Source organism: Sciurus vulgaris, assembly GCF_902686455.1.
Source record: "Sciurus vulgaris genome assembly, chromosome: 15".
NCBI classification, from domain to species: Eukaryota; Metazoa; Chordata; class Mammalia; order Rodentia; family Sciuridae; genus Sciurus; species Sciurus vulgaris.
In genome coordinates, this window is record NC_136476.1 from 70,671,044 (window position 1) to 70,694,323 (window position 23,280).

General features: G+C 57.5%; 1 protein-coding gene across 2 annotated transcripts in view; it reads left to right on the forward strand.

The window, feature by feature from the left end:
• The window catches only part of COL27A1 (collagen type XXVII alpha 1 chain), a 127,180-nt gene that overhangs the window by 21,940 nt on the left and 81,960 nt on the right, over positions 1 to 23,280 (forward strand). For both annotated transcript variants that reach the window (XM_079113622.1, XM_079113621.1), the window contains exons 5-10: positions 1,670 to 1,723; positions 10,955 to 11,008; positions 12,267 to 12,320; positions 20,700 to 20,744; positions 21,326 to 21,379; positions 21,738 to 21,782. In XM_079113622.1, coding sequence (XP_078969748.1) covers positions 1,670 to 1,723; positions 10,955 to 11,008; positions 12,267 to 12,320; positions 20,700 to 20,744; positions 21,326 to 21,379; positions 21,738 to 21,782 — 306 coding nt within the window. The remainder of the gene's footprint in view (positions 1 to 1,669; positions 1,724 to 10,954; positions 11,009 to 12,266; positions 12,321 to 20,699; positions 20,745 to 21,325; positions 21,380 to 21,737; positions 21,783 to 23,280) is intronic.

The window sequence follows — 23,280 nt, forward strand, 5'->3', positions numbered from 1 at the left end:
ACCATCTGTGGGGCAGCTGGGGGCACAACTGAGGGGAGGCAGCCACCCCTGGCCTTACATGGCCCACGCTTGGTGCTGGGGAAGGGGGCTGGGTGTCAGGGTTGCTCCTCAAGCACCCACCCAGCCTGAGCTTTGCAGTTAGACCCAGGATCCTGCCTGGACCGAACATTTCAGGTTTCTAGATTCCTTAGAGACCCCTGGGACCCAGGGCAGATGAGGAGACTGAGGCTGGGGCAGGGGAGTCGCAGGCTGAGGATCAGGGCCCTGGGGTTCCGTCGGGGTGCTGGGGTTCAGTGTTTGGTGGGCTGGCAGGAGGGTTGGGAAGGCTGGTCATTTTAGGAAGGCCACACGTGGCACTTGTAAATTCCCCAGGCCGAGTGCTTTCTGGACACTCTTCTTTCCTGATGCCTTCAGAGAAGGGGAGGGTCCCAGTTCAGGCCTCGAGGAAGAGGGAGGCGCCTTGGTTGGAATGTGACTGGCGGCAGCTGGGAAGCGGGCCTCAGAGGGGAAGGAAGACAGTCTGCACAGCCGCCTCCATGAGCCAGGAGGGGCTGGGATGAGGGCCGCATCACCCAGCAAGAGGGGTCGGGGCAATGAACCCCTCGAGGTGCCCACTCCCACCCACGCTGCCCCAGACTATTCCTGCTGGGCAAAGACCCCTGGGTGCCGCCTGCCTCGGAGGGTTTGTGTTGGCGTGCTGGAAGAATGCAGCCAGGGCTCTTGCTGGGGACAGTGGACATGACAGGAGCCAGCTGTCTGGGGACTTGGAGCTGCCTGGGAAACTGCAGGGCCATGGATCACTGGGTTTGAAGCCTGCACACTCGGGACCCCCCTCCCACGCGGCCACGGCTGCAGCTCTGCTCTGCAACCTGGCCCACGCTCTTGGACTCTCTAGGTCCTGCTCCAGGGTCCCTGGAGGTTCTGCAGCCTCAGGGAGTTCTGGCCATGCGCTGTGGCCACAGGGATGCACCCTTGTCCAGAAGAGGTCAGGTGCATCCTTCATGAGCTCTGAACTCCAAAGCCTGGTACAAAAGGCCAGCTGGAGTCCAAAGGGTAGAGAGGCCTCTTTAGGCTGGAGGAGTCCCAGACCCAGTGCCTCGAGGAGATGGCAGGCCTGTGAGCCAGGCCTTGAAGGACGGGTCTGGTTCCAGTCAGAAAGGACCGATGGATGGGCAAGACATGTCCTGTGATGGGAAGGGCATGGCCAAGGTGGCCAAGAAAGCAGGACCAGGCATGTTGGAGAGAAGCAGATCACTAAGCGTGGCTTGAGCTCGAGGAAGAGGAAAGGGCGGATGGGGCCAGACCTAGAGAACATGGGGAGGTGGCAAAATCTAGAGGGCAAGGGCTTGCACTCAGAGGTCAAGTCCAGCTCTGCCCTTAGCAGCTGAGTGACCGAGACAGTTACAACCTCTGAAAGCACTGGCTTCCTCATCTCCAAAATAAGGCTGGCACCTACTGCGTGCGCTCATGGGATAAAGCAGGGTGAGACCCAGGAAGTGCTCGTGTGGAGTTGGGCACAGAGGGGCTTTCGTAAAAGAAGGCAAGCAGCCGTGACCGCGCAGGCTTTGGGAGATGTCACTTGGCGGTAGCAGGAGGAAGGTTCCAGACATTGCTGGAAGTGGGGTGGTTTCCTATTTTCTCTCATTTTTTTGTTTCTTTCCCCTTTCAGGGTCCTCCTGGGCCGTATGGAAACCCAGGCCTGCCCGGCCCTCCTGGAGCCAAAGTGAGTATTTGTTGTGGGTCTGGAGATGTGGCCACGGAGTGGGTGCCAGGGCCGGGGCCACGTTTGGGGTGCCTCCCAGGGGCCTCTGGTGGAGGGGCTGGCTGCAGGGTCATGGCAGAGGATTCCCATCTGGGCCAGAGACACCTGGAAGCCTTCTCGGTGCTGGCCCTGGACTGGTCTGGGGCCCCTGGGAGAAGTCATGGGCTTGGCTTCTGTCTGGGGGAGACGGGGTGAGAGAGGCGGCTGCCCTGGGGCCTCAGAGGGCAGAAAGGAGTGTGCGGCCCCCAGGGAGAGCTGTGAGTAGCAAGGGTTTTACTGGGGTGTAAGCGTGACCGTTTTAGAGCTGGGGATGATGTGTAAGAATCCTGCTATAGATCGCCGGGTGCCGCGTGCAGGGTGGACTGGGGTGGGGACCAGAGCCAAGGCAGGGCGTCTGGGGTGACACGGGAGAGAGGCGGGATTGAGAGGATGCTGATGGGCATGAGGGGAAGAGGGTGGCTTCCTGGTACCCACCTGGGTGACTGAACCTGGAACCCAGCAGAGGGACTGGGATCGTGTTGCTTCTGGGAACCTGTCCTCCAGCCAGGCGGTGGTTCATGGGGAGCCCTGGGGCTGGCGAGGGAGCCTACGGAGGGAGATGGGTGAGCACCAAAGTGCCTCCTCCCCCAGGGAGGCTTCCAGCGTACTCCTCCGGTGTGAGAGCTTAGCGGCTGGCGCTCTGAGGGCTGCTGAACTCCGCCCGTTCCTGGAGGGTGGGCAGCGGCTGGTGTTGTTGGGTGATGCATGGAGTGAGCGGTTCGGAGCGCTAAGAAGGCAGATGGGGCAGAAGCAGCGAGGTCAGGGGAAACGAAGTCTCGGGGGTGGCAGGACCTGTCGGGGGAGGGAAGAATCATGCAAAGTCATGGAAGTTCAAAGAACAAGACTGTGCGGAGGGAGGGAGCGTGGGCCAGGAAGGGCGGCGGGGCTCCTGCTCAGAGGCCTCCCGGCCCACCTGTGCCCACCGTGGCATGAGGTGAAGAGCACCCCTGGACTTTGGCAGGCCCAGGCCCAAGGTTCCCCTTTGCTAATGCAACTAACTGCAGAGGTCAAAGGCTGAAGGGAAGCCTGCAGCAGGCCCCAGGCCAGCCAGCTGGCCAGCGTCCTCCCAGGCCGAGCCGTCCTGCCTCACGAGCAGGCTCCCGTGGCCCAGCAGCTTCTCTTTGTGGACAGAGGCCGCGTGTGAGTAGCCCTGGATATGCCAATCTATGCTGCTCGCATCCTGGGCAGAGCCCTTGTACAGAGCTGTCACGGGGGCACTGGGCTTGGTCCCTTCTGGTCTGTGACTCTCGGGCCAGGCTGGACTGGGACCCCTTCTCAGAAGGTGAGTGAGGGGTCTCTCAGGCATCCTGTGCCCCGCAGCTGTCTGGGGTGCTCTAATGAGGCAAACACCGGTGGTGACCCCTGAGACCCCATCTATTGAAGCCTTACCGTGTGCGGGACTGGGCCCACACTCCACCGGGCCTGTCTCATTGGATGCCCCACAAACACCCAGAGATGAGCGAGCTCCTGTACCCATTTACAGATGGGGAAGCTGAGAGGCAGACAGAGAAAACCCTGTCTAGGAACCTGCCCCTGTGGGTCAGGGGGAAAGGCGGGAGAGGGGAGACTCCAGCTGCGCTGAGGTCATGGGCATATCAAGATGCTGAAGAACAGCAGCTGTTTTGAATTGCTGTTCTGCCTTGGGCCTGTTGCCCCGCTTCCAGGCTGACCCTTTGCTTCTCTGGCAGCGGATTTCCCCTCCGCTCCACCCTCTGGCCCATGCTGGCCCTGCTCGACCTTTGAGCCCTGCAGGTCCTCAGTGCCGGGCTCACAGCAGCTCACTGCAGCCTGCTAACAGATAAGCCATGGCAGGAGGGGGCCTGCCGGCAGCTTCTTCTCCACTTGGAGCAGAAGCTCTGAGTGTGGCCACTGAGGCTTGTCCCTAGCAGGTGAGTTCTGCTACCAGGGGTGGGACCTGTGGACTCAGCCTCGGGGACAGGACTCCAGCTTCACTGACTGAGCCCCAAGGTCATTCCTTGCTAACCCAACTGCAAAGGTCAAGTGGTTTCATGCAAGTCATTGATTGACTGGCCCCAGGACACACAGAGAGTGAGTGTCCAGCAGTATGTGTATCATGGAAGAGTTCCAGAGAACGTACTGGAATCAGAGGCCGTTTCTCCCACTGGGACTTGTATAAGTCCTTACCTTTCCATGCAGATGCAAGGTAAGGGTCAGGCCCTTTCCTGGACACTTGGCCCTGAGCCCAGGAGTGAGCAGAGGTGGCCCCAGGGCAGACCAGTCGGGTGGAGGCCCCAGGCTGTCCTTGATCTCAATGAGGCATGACCAGGATAGGTTAAAGGAGAGGTTCTCCCTGGGAGGAATTGGTGGCTTGGCGGAGACTGAATGAGTGTCATGCATCTGCATGGGTGGGATTCTGCAGAGAGGGTCCTTGCTGTTCACCAGAGCCCCTGGGCAGTGACCTGGTGGGATCATAGAGCTGGCCTGTCCCAGGCCCAGTGCTGGGCCCTCCTCTTTCAGCATGGTGCTGCTTCCAGAGCTGCCTCTGGGACCAGCCATCTGGTATCCTTCATTGAGCACCTATGAGGTGCCCTGGACAGAGAAATCAACCAAACAGGTGGAGCCTGCCACCAGAGCTGCCCTTCACCTGACTTGGCCACAGTGCAGTCACTTTTAGCACCATCTCCACCCTCAAGACCAATGGCCTTGTAGGCTGAAGGTCCCCTGCCAGCCTCAAGGGTGGGAGAGACAGATGGGTTGAGAAAGATCATGAAAGGGTGAAAATACAAGTAGGGGCCTCGTGCTCTTGAGACTGGAAGGAGTGGAAGGTAAGGGGCTGAGGACCCTCACTCCGTTGCTGTCTTGGCAGCAGCTGGAGGCTGTGTCAGGCCCCGGGTCTGCCTGTGGGAGGCGCTAAACAGATCAGACGGGGCTTCCACCGAACCTGCCTCCTCCAGAGCCCGAGGCTCCGCCCAGGTGCCATGTTCAGATCTAGCGAGGGAAGGGCTCATCCATTTCCTCCCCAAGCTGAGTTCAGGGGCTCCAAGAGTGCCGCCGAGACACTGGGCCCTAGGAGGGCCATGGTGACTGACCCCAGTGTCTCTGGGCGGGTCCCTGGGTGGGTGCACTTCTTCCATCGGCACACAGTCATCACTTCAGGAAAGCACAGTGGTTAAGAGCGTGGACTCTAGAGCCCGATGGCCCGAGTTCAAATCCCAGATCCATCACTTCCTGCTTCTATAACTGTGGGCAAATTGTTTGAACGTACCATGCCTCAGGTTCCTCATCTGAAAAGTGGGGCAGGGAGAGTGGCTGCCCCCTTGGGTTGTCCTGAGCAGTGTCTGAGCGCCTACGTCAGCAGGGCTGGCCTGCGGGTCTGCCATGGACATGTGCCGGGTGCCGGGTCTTCAGGGGGCGCAGACAGGGCTGGTCCCTGCCTTAGTGGATCACAGAGGCGAACAAGAAAGAAAACGAGCCAATCATGCTAATAAATGCAGAATGCGTAGGGCCTGGGTCTCCTGGGAGGGGCCAGGCTGCTCTGAGACTGATCTGACCTGGGACATGAGGGCCACCTTCCCAGAGTGCAGGAAGGTTGAGCCAACCTCTAAAGGGCAGTGGGTGACCAGGCAAAGGGACAGGAGGAGGCCAGGGAGGGCAGCAGGCTGGGGAAGTTTTTGGACTTTATCCCAGGAGCAGCAGGAAGACATGGAAAAGATTTGGCAGAGGGGACTTGATGGGGAGGTTGTGAGGCCATGCAGGCTGTCCAGGAAGCACAGCTTGGCCCGAGGCCTACAGGGAGGCCTGGCGCTGCCCTGCTGGGGTGCCCATGCTGGCGTGGTGCTCAGGTGGGACTCGAGGCCCCTGTGCAGGGGCCTTGTGGGCGGGGCCAGGAGGAGGCGGGGCTCCTGCGGGGAGGGGCGGTACTGCTTTGGCTCTCAGTCGTTGCCCTGTCCCTGGTCTGGCCCACGCATTCTGCACTGAATTGGCCAGAATTACTTTGGGCTCAGGGCACCAGGGAAGTTCAGGTGGCAGGGGGGCAGGGCTTGGTGACCAGGCAGCCACTGGCTGAGCCGGTGGGAGTGAGTGGAGGCAGCGTGGTGCATTCTCAGGCCTTGGAGCCCCGCCCCTTCCTTTGCTGACCGAGGTAGGGCATGCTCATTAAGGCACGTGTGGCAAAGTCCAGAAGGTATGGAGAGGAAAGTGACCCTTCCACAGCGCCCCGCCCATGATACGCACTGAGAACATTTTGAGCAGCTGTGGCCAGGCACTGCTGGAGAATTTCACACACTGGTAGGGCAGATGTTATCACCCCTTTTTATGGGTGAGGAAACTAAGGTTCAGAGTGTTTAAGTAACTTGCCCAGGGTCACATTTTTAGTAGGTGACAAAGCCAGCATCCCAGCGTCTGCGGCTGGACCCAGTACATGAGTCACCAGGCAGCTCAGCCTCCAGCTGCTGGGCTCTCCTGGCTCCTGGAGGGTGAGTGTGGACCCACTGCACCCAGGCTGGACCTGACCTTCCCCACTTGACATTCACTGTGAGCTTCCAGCTTCTTAAATTTGCTTACCCGAAACGTGCTTCAGGGGCTGCATGGCATCCTGCCAACACCAGTATCCCATACTTTATTTACTGAGCTCCTTTTTTAAAGATTCTTTTTATTAATACACAAATAACATCTTTTTTTTTTTAAACAAGTAACATCTTGAACTTTATTTATGTGAACGTGGGACAGTCTAATTATTTCACTAGGATAAATTCATAGGAATAGCATTGCTAGGTGGTCTCAAGAATCTTGACTCTTGGCCCCACCCCTTGCTGGGTGGATGACTTTGGGCAAGGTACCTAAACTCACAGGTCTTCAGTTTCCTCATCTGTAAAATGGGAATGATAGTAGTTCATACCTCATAAGATGGTTCTGAGGATTAAGCTGTGTGAGGGGGATGGGTGTATCTTTATAAAAATCAAGATATAGATGCAAAAATAAGATATACATGCAAACACATACATATGAATAATTTATAATGTGCCTTGCACATAATGCCTATATGAACATTCAGCAGTTAGTTCATTAGCAGCTATCTTCTAGAAAGGCTGAACTAATTTGTGCTGCTGCTAATATTAAAAGAAAATAAGTCGGTATTATTTTCACTTCAGGGATCATTTATGGTAAATGTATTTCTTATGTCTATTTTCATTTGCATTTTACCATTTATGGATTGGTTTATTTGGAGAGTTGGGATGTGGTCATTTGTTATTAACTTTTAAAGTCTGTTTAAATTTACATGTAAGGTTATTAAATCATCACCTACCCTACAAAAAATTTTCCCATTCGTTGTATTACTATAAAGAGTATTCATGATGATTTTCACAAATGAAAATATTATCTTTTTTTTTTTTTGAACTAACAATAATAGCTAACACTTATTAGGAGCTGATCGTATGTTAGATGATATGCAGAGGGGCCTACCAATAGGTAAAATTTATAATTCTTTACTTTTTTTGAATTTTGGTGCTACGGATGGAACTCAGGCCCTGTGCAGACTAAACATGTGCTCTCTCTGAGCTACACCCCCAAGCCTACTTTGTTTTTATACTTAGAAATTTATTTTCCAGCTGAAGATCAGATAAGTATTCATTTAAATTTTTTTATTTGTTCCTAGTCATTTCACAATATCATTTGTATTACTAAAAATTTTAAACCCTCTGGAATTAATCCTAGTTGGAGGTCTGAAACAGGGCTTTAATGTTGTTTTCCCTGTTGCAGTTAACCCTTTATTAAAAAACCTTTAATGTGATGGACAAACGTCTACTTCTGGTCATTCATTCCATTTTGTTTCATTTGTTTTGTTTGCATATTTGTATGTTAGTAAAATAATACTTTATTTGACATTTACTATCTTTGTGTACTCTATATCTCCCTTAACTTCTTTTAAAATAATTCTGTCATATTAACTTTATGACCATCTTAATTTCCTTTAAAAAAAATCTCTCGGGATTTTTATTGGAGTTGTATTAAATTCATAAATGTATCAATTTATGAATTAACATCTTTAAGATGTTAACTTTTTCTACCTGCATGCATGGCTTGTCCTTCCGTTTGGTTGAAATTTTTAAACATCTCTTAGTAAATTTTATAGCTTTTATTGCATATTATCTGCACATTTCTTTATTATGTTTATACTTAGAAATTTTATGTTTCTTCTGCTGTTATTATTGGAATATTCTTCCCTGTTATATTTTCTAGCTGGCTCTCAGCTATTGAAGATAAGTCCTGATTTTTGTGTTTGTACTTTTTGTGTTTAATCTATGGCCATCCCCCGCTTCACTGAATTATCTTCTAAGTTCTACTGGCATTTCAGTCAGACCTCTTGAATATTCTGGACAGGTACTTCTGTAGCTCACAAAGGACTTACTTTTGTCTCCTTCTCCTCAAAGGGTGGTGGATCTTATTTGCTTTTCATGCCTTATTGCATTGGTCAGAATTTCTAAACTCATGAAATACTAGTAGCAATAGTGGGAATCTACAGAGGAGGTTCCAGAACTGGGCCAGATTTGATTCAGTCCCACCCCTACCATCCTCTCCTGAGATTCCCAAGTGCTCATTTGCTTATTCATGAACAATTTTAGGATGCTGCCTCTGAACCAGGGCTTGGGCCACATACTTGATATCAGAGATGACTTTTACAGGGGACTTCCATTGTGGAATTTCCAATCCTTTGTTATTTATTCCTCCTTTGTCTCAGCCCCTCTCTAAGCCACGGCCACCTGGAACCCTCTATTCTCTTATCTCTCAACTTCACTTGCAGGAAGGAGCTCAGGCAGTTCCCACGGTCTTCTAGTCCCACAAGACTCCATGAAGTAGTCCACATTCTCCATGCAGAGAGGGACAGTGACTTGCTGAAAGTCACCTGGGCTTGCTGGCTGCAGAGATGTATCTGGTGACCAGATTGTCACCCTAACCAAGATGTAAATGATTCATTTGACTTTATATATGCTTTTATCGTTCTCTGAGGCATTTGTTGGAGATGGCTTGGGAAGGTGTATAGTTTTCTCTCTCCCAGAAGTCACCCTTCCCCTGACCAGGGGTACTTTGAGCATCCCTGAGCATCCCCTTTGTCCCTGGCTCCTCTTTGTCTTTCTCCAGCCTCAGACCAGCTGCGAGTCCCTGCAGGAACTTACCCGCATCGAGGGCACGCTCTCCCCAGCCTCCTGTCTCCCCCTTATCACTGGTCATGGCTTTTCATTTCACCCAGTGTGCTGAAGCATGGACAGAGTGTGGACTCTGGAACCAGACTGCCTGCATCTAAGTCCCACATATGAATCGTCTGGCCTAGGACACGTGATGTAGCCTTGCTCTGACTTAGTTTCCTCTTCTGTAAGATGGGGGTTGTGACGGTTCCTGCCTCTGAGCTTGGGCAGTCCCTGTGTTCACCGCCAGGCGTGGCTTGCAGTGGGTGTTCCATAAATCTCGGTCCTTGTGTATTCCTCAAGCCCTGTCCTGGCTTTGGAGAACGCAGAGGGAAAGCCGTGAAGAACCAAGGACCCAGGAACAGGGAGCTAGTCTGCCATGGCTTTCGTCTCAGTCTCCCCTCTTGGCAAATGACAGAATAGGACACGTGAAGACCCACCCCTGTGAAACTTCTAGTCCAGCTTCTCTATCAGCTGCAGACTGAGGTGGGCCAGGAAGGGGTGAGGGAAGCTGCAGCCCTTTCTTGGGCATGGGAACCTTGGCACACTGGCCCTGGCCTGGCATGGTGGACGTCAAAGGCATGCAGTGGGGCTCCTGAGCTGCCGAGGGGAAGAGTCTCTGCGAGCGTCTGCAGGGCTGGTCAGCTTCCCTGGAACCCTGTACAGTCAAAATGATGTAGACCGCATGCCTAATGGTATCTGCACATAGTAGGGTGAGCAGCGAAAGGCTGTTCCCCTCCATCTGGGAGGCTCTTTCCAGTTCAGAAAGTGACAATTTCCTGTGAAGAGTGACTCTGTCTGAATTGGGAAGGGCTGCGTTCTGACAAAGAAAGAATCCAGTGGGAATGAAGGAAAGTTGGCCAAGCCGACCTTCCCATGCTTCACGCCCAGTCCCTGGCAGGTCCAGGCCTTCCCCCCAGGACGTGTGACTCTGGGACCAGCTGAGGCAAGGAGAGGAGGGAGCTTGGGGTGAGGGTGCAGGGACAGGGATTGGGAGCTCCTAGGAATAGCATCAGGGTGGACTGACTTTCCAAGGGCGGCTTCCTGGGTCATTTAACCAGGTTTGACCCATGAGGCACAGCAGGCAGGAGCACTTTCGGGGACACTGTGAGCGACCAGCTGGCGAACTCTAGGCCCTTGCCTGTGCCCCAGCCTCCCCAGGGCCAGGGTCCTTGTGAGCACCACACACTGGACACACAGCTTTTGCCCCTCATGGGGACCCACTACTTGTCAGATTCTCCCCAGTTCATGGCCGACTCCAATTCTTGGAGTCACGAGTTCAGGGTTTAGTCTCAGTCCCACCCTCGCGTCTTCTTCCTGACCTCAGTTTCCTCAGTCGTATCCCAGGTGGTAACACTCACTTGCCTGCTTCCTCAGACCGAGATGGGAATCTAGGGGGTTCCCATCGTGCCAAGTCGTGCACAGAAGAAACTAAGTGGCTGTCAGGGCTCCGACCCTCAGGTGACCAGAGAGCGAGGAGGTAGACGGCAGCATTCTGAAGCCCTCTGAGAGCCCTGGGGGCCCAGCGGGAAACTGTCCTAACCACACGCACAGCAGACTGGTCACCTGTATGGGGGCCCGGAGCTCTGCAGCGGGGAGGGCACATTCCAACGCGTGCTAACGACCGGGTCTGTCGATGAGACTGGCTTCCTTGAGGGTTGACAGCCTCGGCCTGGCAGCAGGCAGGGCGGAGCAGGAGACTGTGTCCTGGGGAGAGACCCAGGGACCCTCTCTGTGGGCCTGGTGGTACCGGGAGGGTACAGACTGGATCACATGGCTGAGGCGGGAGTATGACAAACCTGGACGCCAGGAGGAGGAGTGTGGGCCTCGCCTCGTGCAGTCAGCGGAACCCAGGAAGGTGCCGGGCGGGGGCGCGGTGGACCTGAAGAAGACCCTCTGGGGTGTGAGTGGGGAGATGGATGGGGAGCCATTGAACCTTCCAAGAGTCTGTGGGGAGACATTCTCTCCAAATGACTTGGTGGCCAAAGCAGAATTGTTTCTGTTTCAGGGACAGAAAGGGGACCCTGGGCTCTCACCAGGAAAGGCCCTCGATGGGGCAAAGGTAGGTTCCAGGGACCCCAGTGCTGAGGGAAGAGGGGTGGACCGTAGTGAAACCACCATGCTCGGAGAGGACTGTCCAGGCAGAGGCCTGACGAAGGCCGGGAGGCAGGAGAGTCTGGGAACGTCGGTGTGGTTTGGATGTTCCTCGATGGCCTCCAGTGTTTCCCAGCCCTGGGCCACAGCACTCCTATGCCTGTTCTGAGGGCTCAACTCGTAAAACAGAAAAGACTGCCTGGGACACACCTGCGTGGCTCTCTGCAGGACCTGCCAGGTGATCCTGGCACCTAGAACCTTCCTTGCAGCCCAGACCCAGAAGCTCCCCACACACATTCCAAGGCTGTTCTAAGGAGCGGGCTGGTCTGGTTCCTGAAGAGTGGAACCTGGCTGAGGGCTCGGGGCTCCCAAGCTGCCGGGGTTCACCTGTGGGGAGCAGCCGCTCTGAGCCGAGGATGCCATCCGTCCCTGGGGTTCTGCAAGCGGAGAGCGCAGGACGGGTTTGGAGAGGGAGCCCAGAGGTCGCCTGAGCCTCTCACACGCATACTGTGGAAGGACCGCTCCAGACAGTCTGGCTTCCCTCCGGAAGTGATCCAAAGCCACCCTGACATCCAGAGCACTGGGCCTCCAGCCGTCCCACTGTGCTTCAGCGCACGACGGTGACTTAGAGCCACATCCTCCCTGCCAAGCTCTTCCCTTCCTGGGTGGCCTGGGTCCAGGACAATGTCCACATAGACTCTCCTCCATCTGGTCCTCCTTACAAACTTACAAGCCAGGACTGATGGGCCCAGATTGCAGATGGGAGAACAGAGTCCCCACATGGGGTGCAGAGTCTGGGCCTCTCTCCTGCCCCTGTGTGACTGCTCCGGGTCTCATGGTGGTAGTGGAAATGTTGAGGCTTGGAGCCATTCTGCCCGGCCCTGGGGCAGCGTCTCAGGTGTAGGACGGGGAGCCCCTCGATGTGGGGAGGAGACGCGGGTCGTCTCGAGTGTGGTTTTCAATCGGGGTTCTAGTGTCAGGACCTTCTCCCCAAAAGGCATCTTCTGGGGAGGCCCAGTTCTCACGTGGATCCGTGGAGCTGGTGAGTCCCGCGGGAGGCTGGGACCCCTGTCTTCTGCGGCACCTGCTCGGTGGCCTGGGTCTCCTCTGAGGCCTCCAGGAAGCGCCACGAGAAGTTGGAGACAACCAGCCCTTGGAGGTCACCTTCCCGCGCAGAGCGTCTGCCCTCCCACCGCCTCCTCACCCCCCTCGTCTGTGTCTTGCAGGGCGACATGGGCTTGCCTGGACTCTCCGGCAATCTAGGACCCCTCGGAAGAAAGGTACGCCTTGGCTTTGGGGCTTGGCCTCCATCACTGGGCTTGCTCGTGAGCTGGGGCGCAGGCAGGAGCGCTGGGGGTCACCAGCACCCCTGGATCCCGCCCACTTCCCCGGCACTGGGCACATTGTGTGGGGGTGAGCCAGGTCCTGGAGGAGCGCTGGGAGGGGGCCCTCGGTGTGGACGGGTCCTCCCAGCGTGGTTAACGAGGTGTGACAAGAAGTGACCCCGGTTTGCTGTGCTTCCTCCTTGGCCTTCGGCCACTCCTGGGAAGGCCACCCTCAAGGATGCTTGAGGGAGCTGGGGGCCTGCGTCGGCCCTGGCTCTTCTGCCCACTGGCTGGTCGCCTGGGCCTGGGCCTCCCTCGTCCTACCAGAAACAGACAGTGAGCCCCCAGGACTGGGCCTCTGACGCAGGGACTAGGCCAGGAGCAGAGCCCACGGGTGGCCTCTGCGGGTGTTGAACCTGGATTCTTCTCCTCTCCCTTTGCCGATTCCTGGCTGGGTGACTGTGGGCAGGTCAGTGGCCTCTCTGTCTGGCACTTGACACTCCTGAGGTGCTGCAGTGGGGAATGGACTGTGAAGGCAATTGGTGGGCCCTGCTGGCCACCCACCCCTCCAGCCTTGCTTGAGAGTGCCATCCCAGACGCCCAGGCGGGGGACACGTGCCCTGGTTCTCCATGGGGTCTTCGGCGCACAGTGCCCCTGGACTGCTTCCTCTCTGACCTCCCCTGCTCTGCTCTCCCATCCCTCTGGACTACTCTGTCATCTCCGCCAGGAAGCCTGCTGGGAGCACCGGCCCTCGTGCCCTCAGCCTCCACTCTGCTGGAGGATTCCGCCCATCTTAGCACAGTTAGTTTTAGCCCTGAGTCTTGCACCCCCCGCCCTGAACCAGGGCATGCCCGTCGGGTGTGCTGCTCGCTTGCTGAGCCCAGCATGGGGCCTGCACAGAGCCAGTGTTCAGGAAACAGCGCAGCACGTTGTAGGTGATTGCTTTTTGCAAGAAAACCCCGGGAGACACAGGGGCCTTGGGCCGTATCTTGAGCTTCCGCCCTGGCTCCCAGCTGCGGCCACAGCTGCCCTCTCTCTGGGCCTTCTGGTCCTCACCTGGGCAGCTGTGGTGTCTCTGGCTCCCACTTGTCCTTGCTCTGAGGGTCCCCATGGCCAAGGGACTTGGAGGACCATGGCCCCCTCCCCTTCTCTTCCACTCTCCGTGGCCGGAGCAGGCATGCTTACCTCTCAGCTGTCTGCACGCTGGCTCAGGTCACACTGCGGCCTCCGCACCTCACCTGCTTCCCTCGGGGCTCCAGCACTTCCTGGTAGACGCGGTGTGAGTGGAAAAGGCTCCTTCTAGTCCCGGCTGGTGAAGCAGCCTGCGGTGGGCTCACCCTGCCTGGGGTGGGAGTCCAGCCCAGGTGGCAGGAGATGGGACACAGACCTGGGCCAGCTCCTGGGGTCCCAGGCTCCCTGCGCCCAGCACCCGCCCACTGAGGCCGAGAGCCCCAACCTGGAGGAAGCAGCTCCTGAGCTAGGAGAGGCCTGTCCTCCAGGATGACCCAGAGCCTCGAGCAGCTGGAGACTCTTTGGCAAAGCCACTTGCTCTGAGCGTCCCTCTGGCCAAACCAGCAGGAGTTTGGTCCTGTGACAGGCTGGCTTCACCCACAGCAGTAGTGGGCAGAGCTTGGGGCAGCTCAGGCCCTGCGGCAGGGCCCCCTGGCCAGTGGCAGTGTCCAGCAGAAGGACTCCAGGCAGTCTCTTTCCCACACGCCTCTAGTGACCACTGCGGCCACTAGGCACTACCTTGACCTTTCTCGTCATCTCCGTGGGATCCCTGGGGAACGAGGGATGTGAGTGAGGGGGGAGGTCGCCTCTTCATTGATCTCCAGGCACTGAATTCTGGTGTCCCTCCAAGTCGACACCCTAGTCCCATCCATCCATTCGTTCGATGAGAAGGTGTCGAATCCTCAGCGGGCACTGCGCCCAATGGACGGTCAGGAGGAAGGAGTGAAAACACAGCGGAAGGGAAGGGCCGGGGAGGCAGCGGCAGGAGGAAGGCGGTGTGGGCCGGGGGGGCCACGGTAAGTGGGGTGTGGTGGGGGCGGCCGGGCAGGCGGCTGTCCTCGGTGTTCCCTCACAGAGGCCTCCCAGGGCCACGCTGGACTCTGCCCATTTTTAGCTGAGAAGACTGAGGTCCAGAAAGATCTCATTCACTCACTCATGTGCTCATTCTTCCCGCCCGTCAGTGAACATGCACCTGTGTCCTCGGCTCTGAGCTGACACTGGTCCTAGGTGACGAGCGAGCCTGCCCAGGGCCTGAGGAGGGTGCAGGGTGCCGCGGCAGCTCCAGGTCCGGGTTCTGGTCTGCACGTGGCGCAGCTCTAAACTCCAGGCGATTCTCCCGCAGCCCGGCTTGCGGCCCCAGCTTAGTGGAAATGCCTCCTCTGGTCTTATCAGGCAGCAGGCGGGATTTGAACCCAGGTCTGCTCTGACCCTCGGACCCTTTCTCCATGATGGAAAGAGCTCCTCATCAAGAAGGGGTTCATCAGGCTAAAAGGAGGCTCCTGCCTGAGAAGTTTGCTTCAGGTGGACCTGGGTGCAGTCCCGGCTCTGTCCCTCTGTCCTGGGTGAGCGTGGGAAAGTGGCCTCCCCTTGCTGAGCCTCAGTCATCCTGGGATGGCTGTGAGGGTTAGATGAGGTGTCCTGTCCCCGGCGCCCGGCCCTTGGCTGGCACATGGTGGGCAGCTCATCCATTTGTGATGAATGAGGTGAGCCTGCTGATCTCAAGGGACAAACCTTGCCCGCCTGGCGCCCTCGGTCGTCTTGCTAGTTGCCATTTCCCCACCCAGCCCTAGCCAGAAGGCTCTGAGAACCCCGTTTCCACCTGCCATGGGGTCTCTGGTCTAACCCTATTCTCCTCTTTCCTGGATCAGCAGTTCTCAACTGCTGGTGATTCTGCCCCCCAGGGACAGTGAGTGGGCGTGGGGGCAGACAGATGGTAGAATGAGATTCAGAGAGGGCGATTGCCCACGCCGAGTCGCACAGCTGAGGGCGCCAGGCTCAGCTCAGTGCTTCCTGGGGGGTCTACTAGCTTCTAATAGGTAGAAGCCAGAGAAACTGCTCAGCCCAGTGCAAAGCCACCCACGAGGGCGTGTTCAGCCCGCGATGCCAAGGCTGAGAAGCCCCGCTGCGTGGGACCCTCGTTTCCCTCCCCCATTCTCTGAGTCCTGGACCTTCCTCCGCCTGTCCCGGCCTCTGCTCTGCTGACCCCTGGCATGCCTGGCCTCCCACCCCCATCTTCACATATCTGTCCCTTACCTCTCCTCTCCAGTGCCAGCTTCCCCAGGCAGTAGAAGCAGCCCCCTCTGACCCTCCAGCCTACTCTCACCTCTTCCCTTGGTCCTACCGAGATCACCAAACGGTCCTCTTGCCGAGCTCTGACGCAGCCTCAGAACCTTTCTTAACACGTTGCCCCGGGTAGATGTGACTCAGAGCACCAAACTGGTCTTCCGGTTGAAATGTATTTGCTCTTTCCAGCCTGGCTCCCCCTGAGCTCACCAGCCCTCCTAAGTTGGCCGCTGTCCATGGAAAGCTGAGATGAATGGGGGGTGGGCAGAGGGGTCACCTAGGAATGTTTTGGGGGGAATGTGGCCAAGGCTGCCCGAGGTGACTCGCTTTCTGCAGACCCATCAGTGTTGCTGAGTGGCACTCCCAGTTCCCTGGAGACTTTCGGGGGAAGCTCTTTGGGCTTCCCTGCTGCTGGGTGGCTCTGGGCTTCCGGGCTGTTCCACCGTCTCTCCCACCCACCCTGCATCTGCTTCCCACTGTAGTTTGCAGCATGGCCTACCCTGGCTGGGTGCAGCTGTGTCTCCTAGCCCTGGCTTCTCCCGCTTCCACCCATTTAATCTGTGTTCTAGAAAGCAAGAGTGAATTTGTTTTGTTCATTGTATTCCTGACGCCTACCCCAGGGTCTTGGTCGTTGTTGGGGCTCAGCAAATGTTTGTTAAATGAATGAGTACTTGGACCGATGAATGAAACATACTCAAATGACACTTCCTGTCCTCTGCCCTGCCACCAAACAGGGGTTGGTGTCAAACTAGCCATAGATTTCAGAATCCTCTAACTCCTGAGCCAACAGGGCACTTTGATAGGCCAGCTGGAGAAACCTAGGCCCAGAGAGGTGCAGGGAAGGTGCAGTATCACACAAGTCACTCTTCCACTTGGTGTGTGTTGCTTCCTCTTTGACCCTCTGTCCTGCCAACTGCCGGAGGGTCTAGTGGGCTGCCAGGATGCTTGGGTAATCTTGGTGGGAATTCTGCGGTGCTGGACAAGACGGTCGAGTTCCATCTTACTACAAGGACAGCCGAGGCCTGGATGGGCTGAGGTGGAGCCTGGTGAACTGCTAAGGTCTGAGCACGCGCTGGTGCCTGGACCCCCAGGCAAGCACAGGACCCCCCTCCCTTCCTTCCTAGAGCCCAAATAGCATCCCAGCCGGATGGGGAGACTGTCTGGGCGACGGTGAGGTGATGTCTGCTTTCTCCTCGTGCATTGTAAGCAATGATTAATTTGGCTCTCAAATCAAAATATAGACCGAGCTCTATTATAAACACAGGTCCTGCGGAAACCCGCCTGCCCGGCGGCCAGAGGCCCCTTGCAGACACTGTGGTCCCTGGAGCTCCCCTGAAGCATTCCCTGCCCCCTAGTACCCGCCGGGCACCCATCACAAACTGGGAAATCACTGCCCACGAGTCCACCTTGCGGTCAGTGCTTACCACGAAATTGCTGGGGCTGTGGAGAAAATAATGGTTTAGATTCCTGCATGTTGTGGGCCCTGTCATTTGAAGCCGTTTGCTGGCCCGGCCTGGTAAACACTGGGAGGAGCTTGCAGAGAGCGGGCACCTCTGCACTTCCACCTTCCCCGGGACTCGGCTCTGTCCCTGGAGTCAAGGAGGTTCTGGCCCTTTGGGGTCCACTGATGGGGACAGACCTGGGAATGGTGGTCTTCTGGACAAAACTCAGCGCAGGGGCCCAGAGACCTGGGGAATCATCTAGGATGGGTCGTAGCTTCCTAGGTCACCTGGGACAAGTCCCGTCCCCGTTGGAGCCTGTTTCTCAGTCTGTCCAGCCAGAAGGGAGGTTGTCACCCTGATGGCTTAGTTCCCTTCTGACCCAGATGCTCAGGGGTTCTGGGACTGATCTCTGCCTCAAGAGGGCTGTGATGCCCTGTGAGCTGGAGCCCGGGGAAGTGAGGCCAGCCTCAGCCTCAGCCTCAGAGATGGGGTGATTAAGGACACAGGGATTGGAGGTGCAATCCTGGCACTGCCCCTAGAAAGCTGTGTGGCTTCAGGACACTCTATCTCTCTGAGCCTCACTTTGCTCACCTGGTCAATGGGCTGGTAATCCTTACCTCCTAGAGGGTGGAGCTTTCCTGCTGAGCCAGGCTGGGGCCATTCTTGACTTATAGCTGCATCCTGAGCAAAGGTTGCTTTAAATCTCCTGAGATTTCCCTGGAGACGCTTTTGTTGCTTCCTTTGGGGGAGGGAGGTGCGAAAGAACTGGTTTTGAGCAGGTTTCTTTGTGGCTAAGAAAGAAGCCACAAAAGCTGGTGATGGCCAGGGGCTCCTGGATGACCCTTCTGTGATGCTCTTGGGGTCCCGGCCCCCATGAGTCCATGAGCTCTTTGCAGCAACTCTCCAGGCAGGCAGAGGAGGTGGAATGAGATTCAGAGAGGGCGATGGCCCATGCTAAGTCACGCAGCCAAGGGTGCCGGGCTCGGTTCACTGCTTCACTGGGAGAAGGCTCTGCTGGTTCTGCCTCATTCACAAGCTGCAAGTGGAGAAACTGGGATAGTGGTGATGACATGCATCATGTCACACTGTGTCCCTGCCCAAAGCCCTCCTGGGGCTTTCTGTCATATCACATGCATGCTCTGATCTCCTGCTCCTTCTCTGACCACCTTGCTCATTCTGCTCGTCACAGACCTTCCAGCTCCTCGAACCTGCAAGAGCCCCAGGGCCTTTGCCCATGCTGTCCCAGGAGTCGGGCCTGTGTCCCACCTCCCCTGTCTCCTCAGCGCATCCTTCCCTGACCACCACCCCACTATCACCTCGCCTCCCCAACACTTGCCATTCTTTGTTTCCTGACTTTGCTTTCTCTTTTTCATAGCTCTGGTTACTACCAGACATTATTTCTCTCTCTCTCTTTTTTTTTAATTTTGCTTTTCACGGTGGTTCAAAAAAAGTCTAGCATAGAGTTTGCCGCCTTCACTGTGTCCAGTGCGCCGTCTGGGTGCATGAAGTGCGTTCACACATCAGATCTGCAGAACTTGTTTCTCCTGCAGAAATGGAACCCTAGGCTCTTGCACAAGGCCTCCCTTCCCCGCCCCCACCCCGCACCATCTCTCATACTTAATTTGTTTTCCTAGCTCCTTAGTAAGAATGTAAACTCCACTAAGTCACAGGACGTTTCCTGTCTCTCTCTTCCTGTGCCTGTTCAGTCCTGGCACAGTGAACTCGGTCAGTGCTTTTTACATGAATGAATGAAAGATGAAGACCGCCGGGTGAGAGGGCACACGCCTGCGATCTCAGCCACTTCGGAGTCTGAGGCAGAAGAGGATCCCAAGTTCGAGGACAGCCTGGGGGACTTATCAAGACCCTGGTTCAAAAAAATAAATAAAGAGGGCTAGGGATGTGGCTCAGTGGTAGAGCACCCCTGGGTTCAATCCCCAGTATCAAAAACAAAAAGAGAGAAAGAGAGAGAGAGAGAGAGAGAGAGAGAGAGAGAGAGAGAGAGAGGAAGACCCTGATTGAAATAGCTAATCTTTACAGGACCCTTGAATTCAATGTCAGATACTGTGTTAAGGGCTTTACATAATATCATATAACTCATGCATCAACCCTTATCCTTCTATTTTGTAATTGAGGAAAAAGAGGTTCAGAGAGGTGGAGTCTTTGGCTGCAGGTCACACAGCTAGTCAGCAGGCAGAGCAGTATTGGAATCTGGATCAACCTGAAACCAGAGGTCTGATCTAGCCGCTGGCTGTGGCCCGAGCCCCAGTTTGCCTACTGGGGAAGGAATGTAGGCCCCTGGGTGTGAGATGCAGTCCCTGCTGGGAGTCTGGGCGGTGTGAGTAGGCTCACTAGGAATGCTTGTAAACTCCTCAGCCTCTTGGAGAGACTGACTGCTTCCTGGGAGTGTGCGGAGGTGCTTGTGTGTGTGCGGCGTGGAGAGAGCTGCGCCTTCCAGGCTGTCTGCCAGGCTGTCAGTGTGGCCTCCGGGATCCGCAGGTCTGCGATGAGTAGGAGGCTGCAGCTCCTCACCAGCGGGAGTCGGGCACGTGACCTCAGTGCCTGAGACTCGGTTTCCCCCTCTTGGAAATGGAGATGTTACTGCCCAACCCTGCTGCAGTGGCTGAATGAGGTCACGCGCTCCCTGCTAGACCCAAGAAGACGCAGTGCGGAGGGTCTACAGGCAGGCCCGGGGTGGCGCTCCCGAGCTGGGGCATGTGGCTTGGACCCGGGCGAGGCTTCGCGCTCTTGAGTTCTAAGACTCAAAGCTGAAGGGGACTCAGAGTTCTAACCCACCTCTGAGGTCCAGAGAAGGGCAGTAACTCCCCAGAGATGCACAGCAGTTGACAGAGTCTGTACCAGGCCCAGGACTCCCAGGACTCCCTGTATAAGGACATCCAATGGGTCAGTGTGGCCACCCTGGCCCAGTCTTGTTTTCACGACATCACTAAGTAGGCAGGAGGTGCAGGCAGGGGTTTCCCCTGGAGACCACCCAGTGCTCATGAAGTGGCCCTGCTGGCCCACTGGTGCCACCCGAGGGTCACCCTTGGCTTGATGATCTGCTTCTCGATGCCCGGCCTGGACACCATGATGGTTGGGCCCTTGGGACAGAATCCTTCTGGATCAGGACCTTTGGGTGCCCCCTTCCTCCCTGGAACAGGCACAGAGGCCAGACGGGGGAAGGGAACCCCGGCTAGCCTGAGAGCTCAGTGTGGGGGAGTCTTCTGATGGGGCTTAGGAGGCGGCAGGTCCTGACAGCAGGGGACCCCTCGGTAAGGTGGGGAGCACCCTTCCCGGGAGAGCCTGCTGCCCCTGCTTCTGCCCGCCTCGCCCTCCCTTGGATTTCAAGGCGTGACCGGGTCACGGTTGCTCCGTCCCTACTCATCCCCGCTACTCATCCCCGTTCAGAACCTCCTGGTTCTGCCTGGCAGAAGAGCCACCCGGAGCAGCGAGGACGCCCTGGGCATCTGGGAACCGTCACGTGCCAGCATCTGCAGGCACTCGAGGGGGTCTCTGGGGTGCAGCGGGGCAGCCGTCGGGGGCTTGGCCCTGCCCTGGGGCCTGCTGCAGCCCCGCCTGATGCAGTGTCTCCCCCCGCAGGGATACAAGGGCTATCCTGGACCCGCAGGCCACCCCGGAGAGCAGGTGAGGCCTCCACCCCGCCCCGCGCTGCTCCTCTCCCTCCTCCCGCTCCTCCCTGTCTGGCCTCGACCTGCCGACCTGCCGATGAGCGAGCCCCAGGGCCAGGCTGTGCGCCTCCCGTCCTGCGGCCCCCCATCCCACCCACCATTTCCCTGAAGGAGCCAGGGTCCAGGGCAGCCTGGGTTGGCCGGAGCTGCTCCACTCCGGTCAGAGCCGTGAATAGCAGGCCTGTTCCAGGCGATGTTAGGGGATATTATCCACGCGCCACGGGGTTTGCAGGAATTTGGACCCCCCTGGCCCAAATCAAACAGCAGTCCTGCCAGCGCAGGGGCCAGCCAGGCCTCCTGGGTGTTCTCTGCTCCTGGGCTGCATGCTGAGGGGTTTGTCCCTCAGAGCTGGTCTGACCGGTTTTGCAGAGGGGTGGGCTTCGGGGCCCGGCAGGCCCCTACTCTGCTTTCCTCCGGGTTCATCTCACATTCCTGTCTCTCTTCTTGTCCGTTGTCAGTCCCTGTGCCCCATCACCAGGCGCCCCTGGACTGGGCAGGGCCTGTCCATTCCATGCGTTTCTCTCTGTTCCTTTGCAGGGGCCGCCGGGACCTGAGGGCAGCCCAGGGGCCAAAGGTTACCCTGGCAGGCAGGTGCAGTATATGGCTTCTGGAAGCTCCGTGGCCATGGTGGCCATGGCCATGGGTGCCCCAGGCACAGGGAGGCTGTGGGCTGAGGGCCAAGGAGCTGCCCCGCTGGGTGGGGCCCAAGGACAGTGCTGTCCAGGAGTGGACCAGGGCAGCCCCTCTCTGTACGCAGCAGGGCCGGAATGTCAGGAAGAGGAGTCGGGGCACAGGGGCCTCCTGAGGCTCCTCCCGCTCCGTTCCCCTGCGAAGGGAGAGGAGAGGGCCTTCTCGGGGCAGCTGAGGCCCCAGAGGCAGGACTTGCCGGGATGTCGGTGCAGGCAGGGCATCTCCACACGTCCTTGTCTCTCTGTCTTTTGTGTTTCAGGGGCTACCTGGGCCTGTAGGAGACCCTGGCCCCAAAGGCAGCCGGGTAAGTGGCGTTGGCCGGTGGCACAGGGCGGGCCTGCTGGCCTCCCCTGTTCTCCAGTGGGCTTGGTGGGAGGTCAGGCTGTAAGCAGGGGCCGGGAGCTGGGGCGAGGCTCTCCCACCTGGGCACTCCCAGCAGGAGGGCTGGCCCTGGGCCCCCACCCGAGGAGCCGCTGGTCCCACAGTCTGGTGCTCCAGGCAGCCAGGCCTCTACTGGGGCACGGCCTCGCTCCAGCAGCCTACGGGCATTTGCGTGATGTGTCCACCTGTCTCTCCCAAGAAACCAGGGAGCCCACGGTGGGGCCACTTGAAGTGCCTGTCAGCAGAAGCCTCAGCCTCCTCCCCAGCCATGGGCGGGGCCTCCCTTCTGGAGGGCGTGGTGCGGGGGGGGGGGGGGGGGGGCGCTGCCCTGGCCTGGAGGCACATGGTGCTTCTGGACCACGCCCCTCCTAAGCCCCAAGGAGGCAAACTGAGTGCCATCCTCCTCGCCTGCCTGTCTTACGGGGTCTGCTCCTCTGGCATGGCATGGAGATGCCAGGAGGGGGCTCCCCTGGGCCACGGGGAGGCGGAGAAGGTTCTGAGTGACTTGAAGTGGTCAGTGGAGGTGGAAGACCAAGAGATGGTCTGGCTCCATCCTCTCTGCTGCCCACAAGGAAACTGGGGTGCTGATGGGGTCTGGGCTGCAGATCACAAGGCACCCCTAAGGTGGAGTGGGGTGGGGACACAGGTGTCCTGAGGCTGGGCTTGCTGCCACTTCAGGGGCACTCCCCAGGGGTCACACAGCCCTCACTCGGGGCAGGTCACGTGTGACGTGTCCCCTGCTCCTGAGCCCAAGCTGTGCACACCCCGGCAGGAGGGAGGGGTCGACATGCCTGCTGCGATCTCTGCCCAGGGCGGCCCCAGGGAAGGAGGTGGGCAGGCAGGTAGGTGAGTGCCCAGGACTTGGTGCCATGCAGAGCCTGAGGAGGCACCTGTGCAGGGACGCGGGTCTCCCGTCCTTTCTCCAGCTGCCATTGTGAGCTGCGGCCTCAGTGGGGACTTCTAAGCCCAGAGGGAAAGGTCTGCTCGGCCCCCAGTGCCCATCTACCATCCAAGGACAGGACACACCAGTGGCCTCTGGGGCTGCCCGGGGTTTGCTGTCATGGCAGCGTCTTGAGGCCACGTGTGGGGAGATGGCCGTTATGGCTGGGCACTCCTGCCTCCTCCAGCTCTGGGGAAACCAGGCCACTCAAGCTGCCTTCCACCCCTGCCCCTGCCATCTTCTTGTTAATGACGTTGGTAAAACCAGCCCTTGGTCCGTGGTCAGCACAGCTGAGTTTAAGCCCCTCTGCCACTCACCAACTGTAGGGTGCTAGGCAAGCCCTGGGCCTCTCTGAGCCCATTTCCCCACTTGTAAACCTAGGACATGCACCCTACTTGGAAGGGTAGGTAGATATCACTCTTTAGGATTGTGAAGAGCCATCCTGCTCTATGCTGAGCGGCATCAGGGAAGAAGAGTTGGT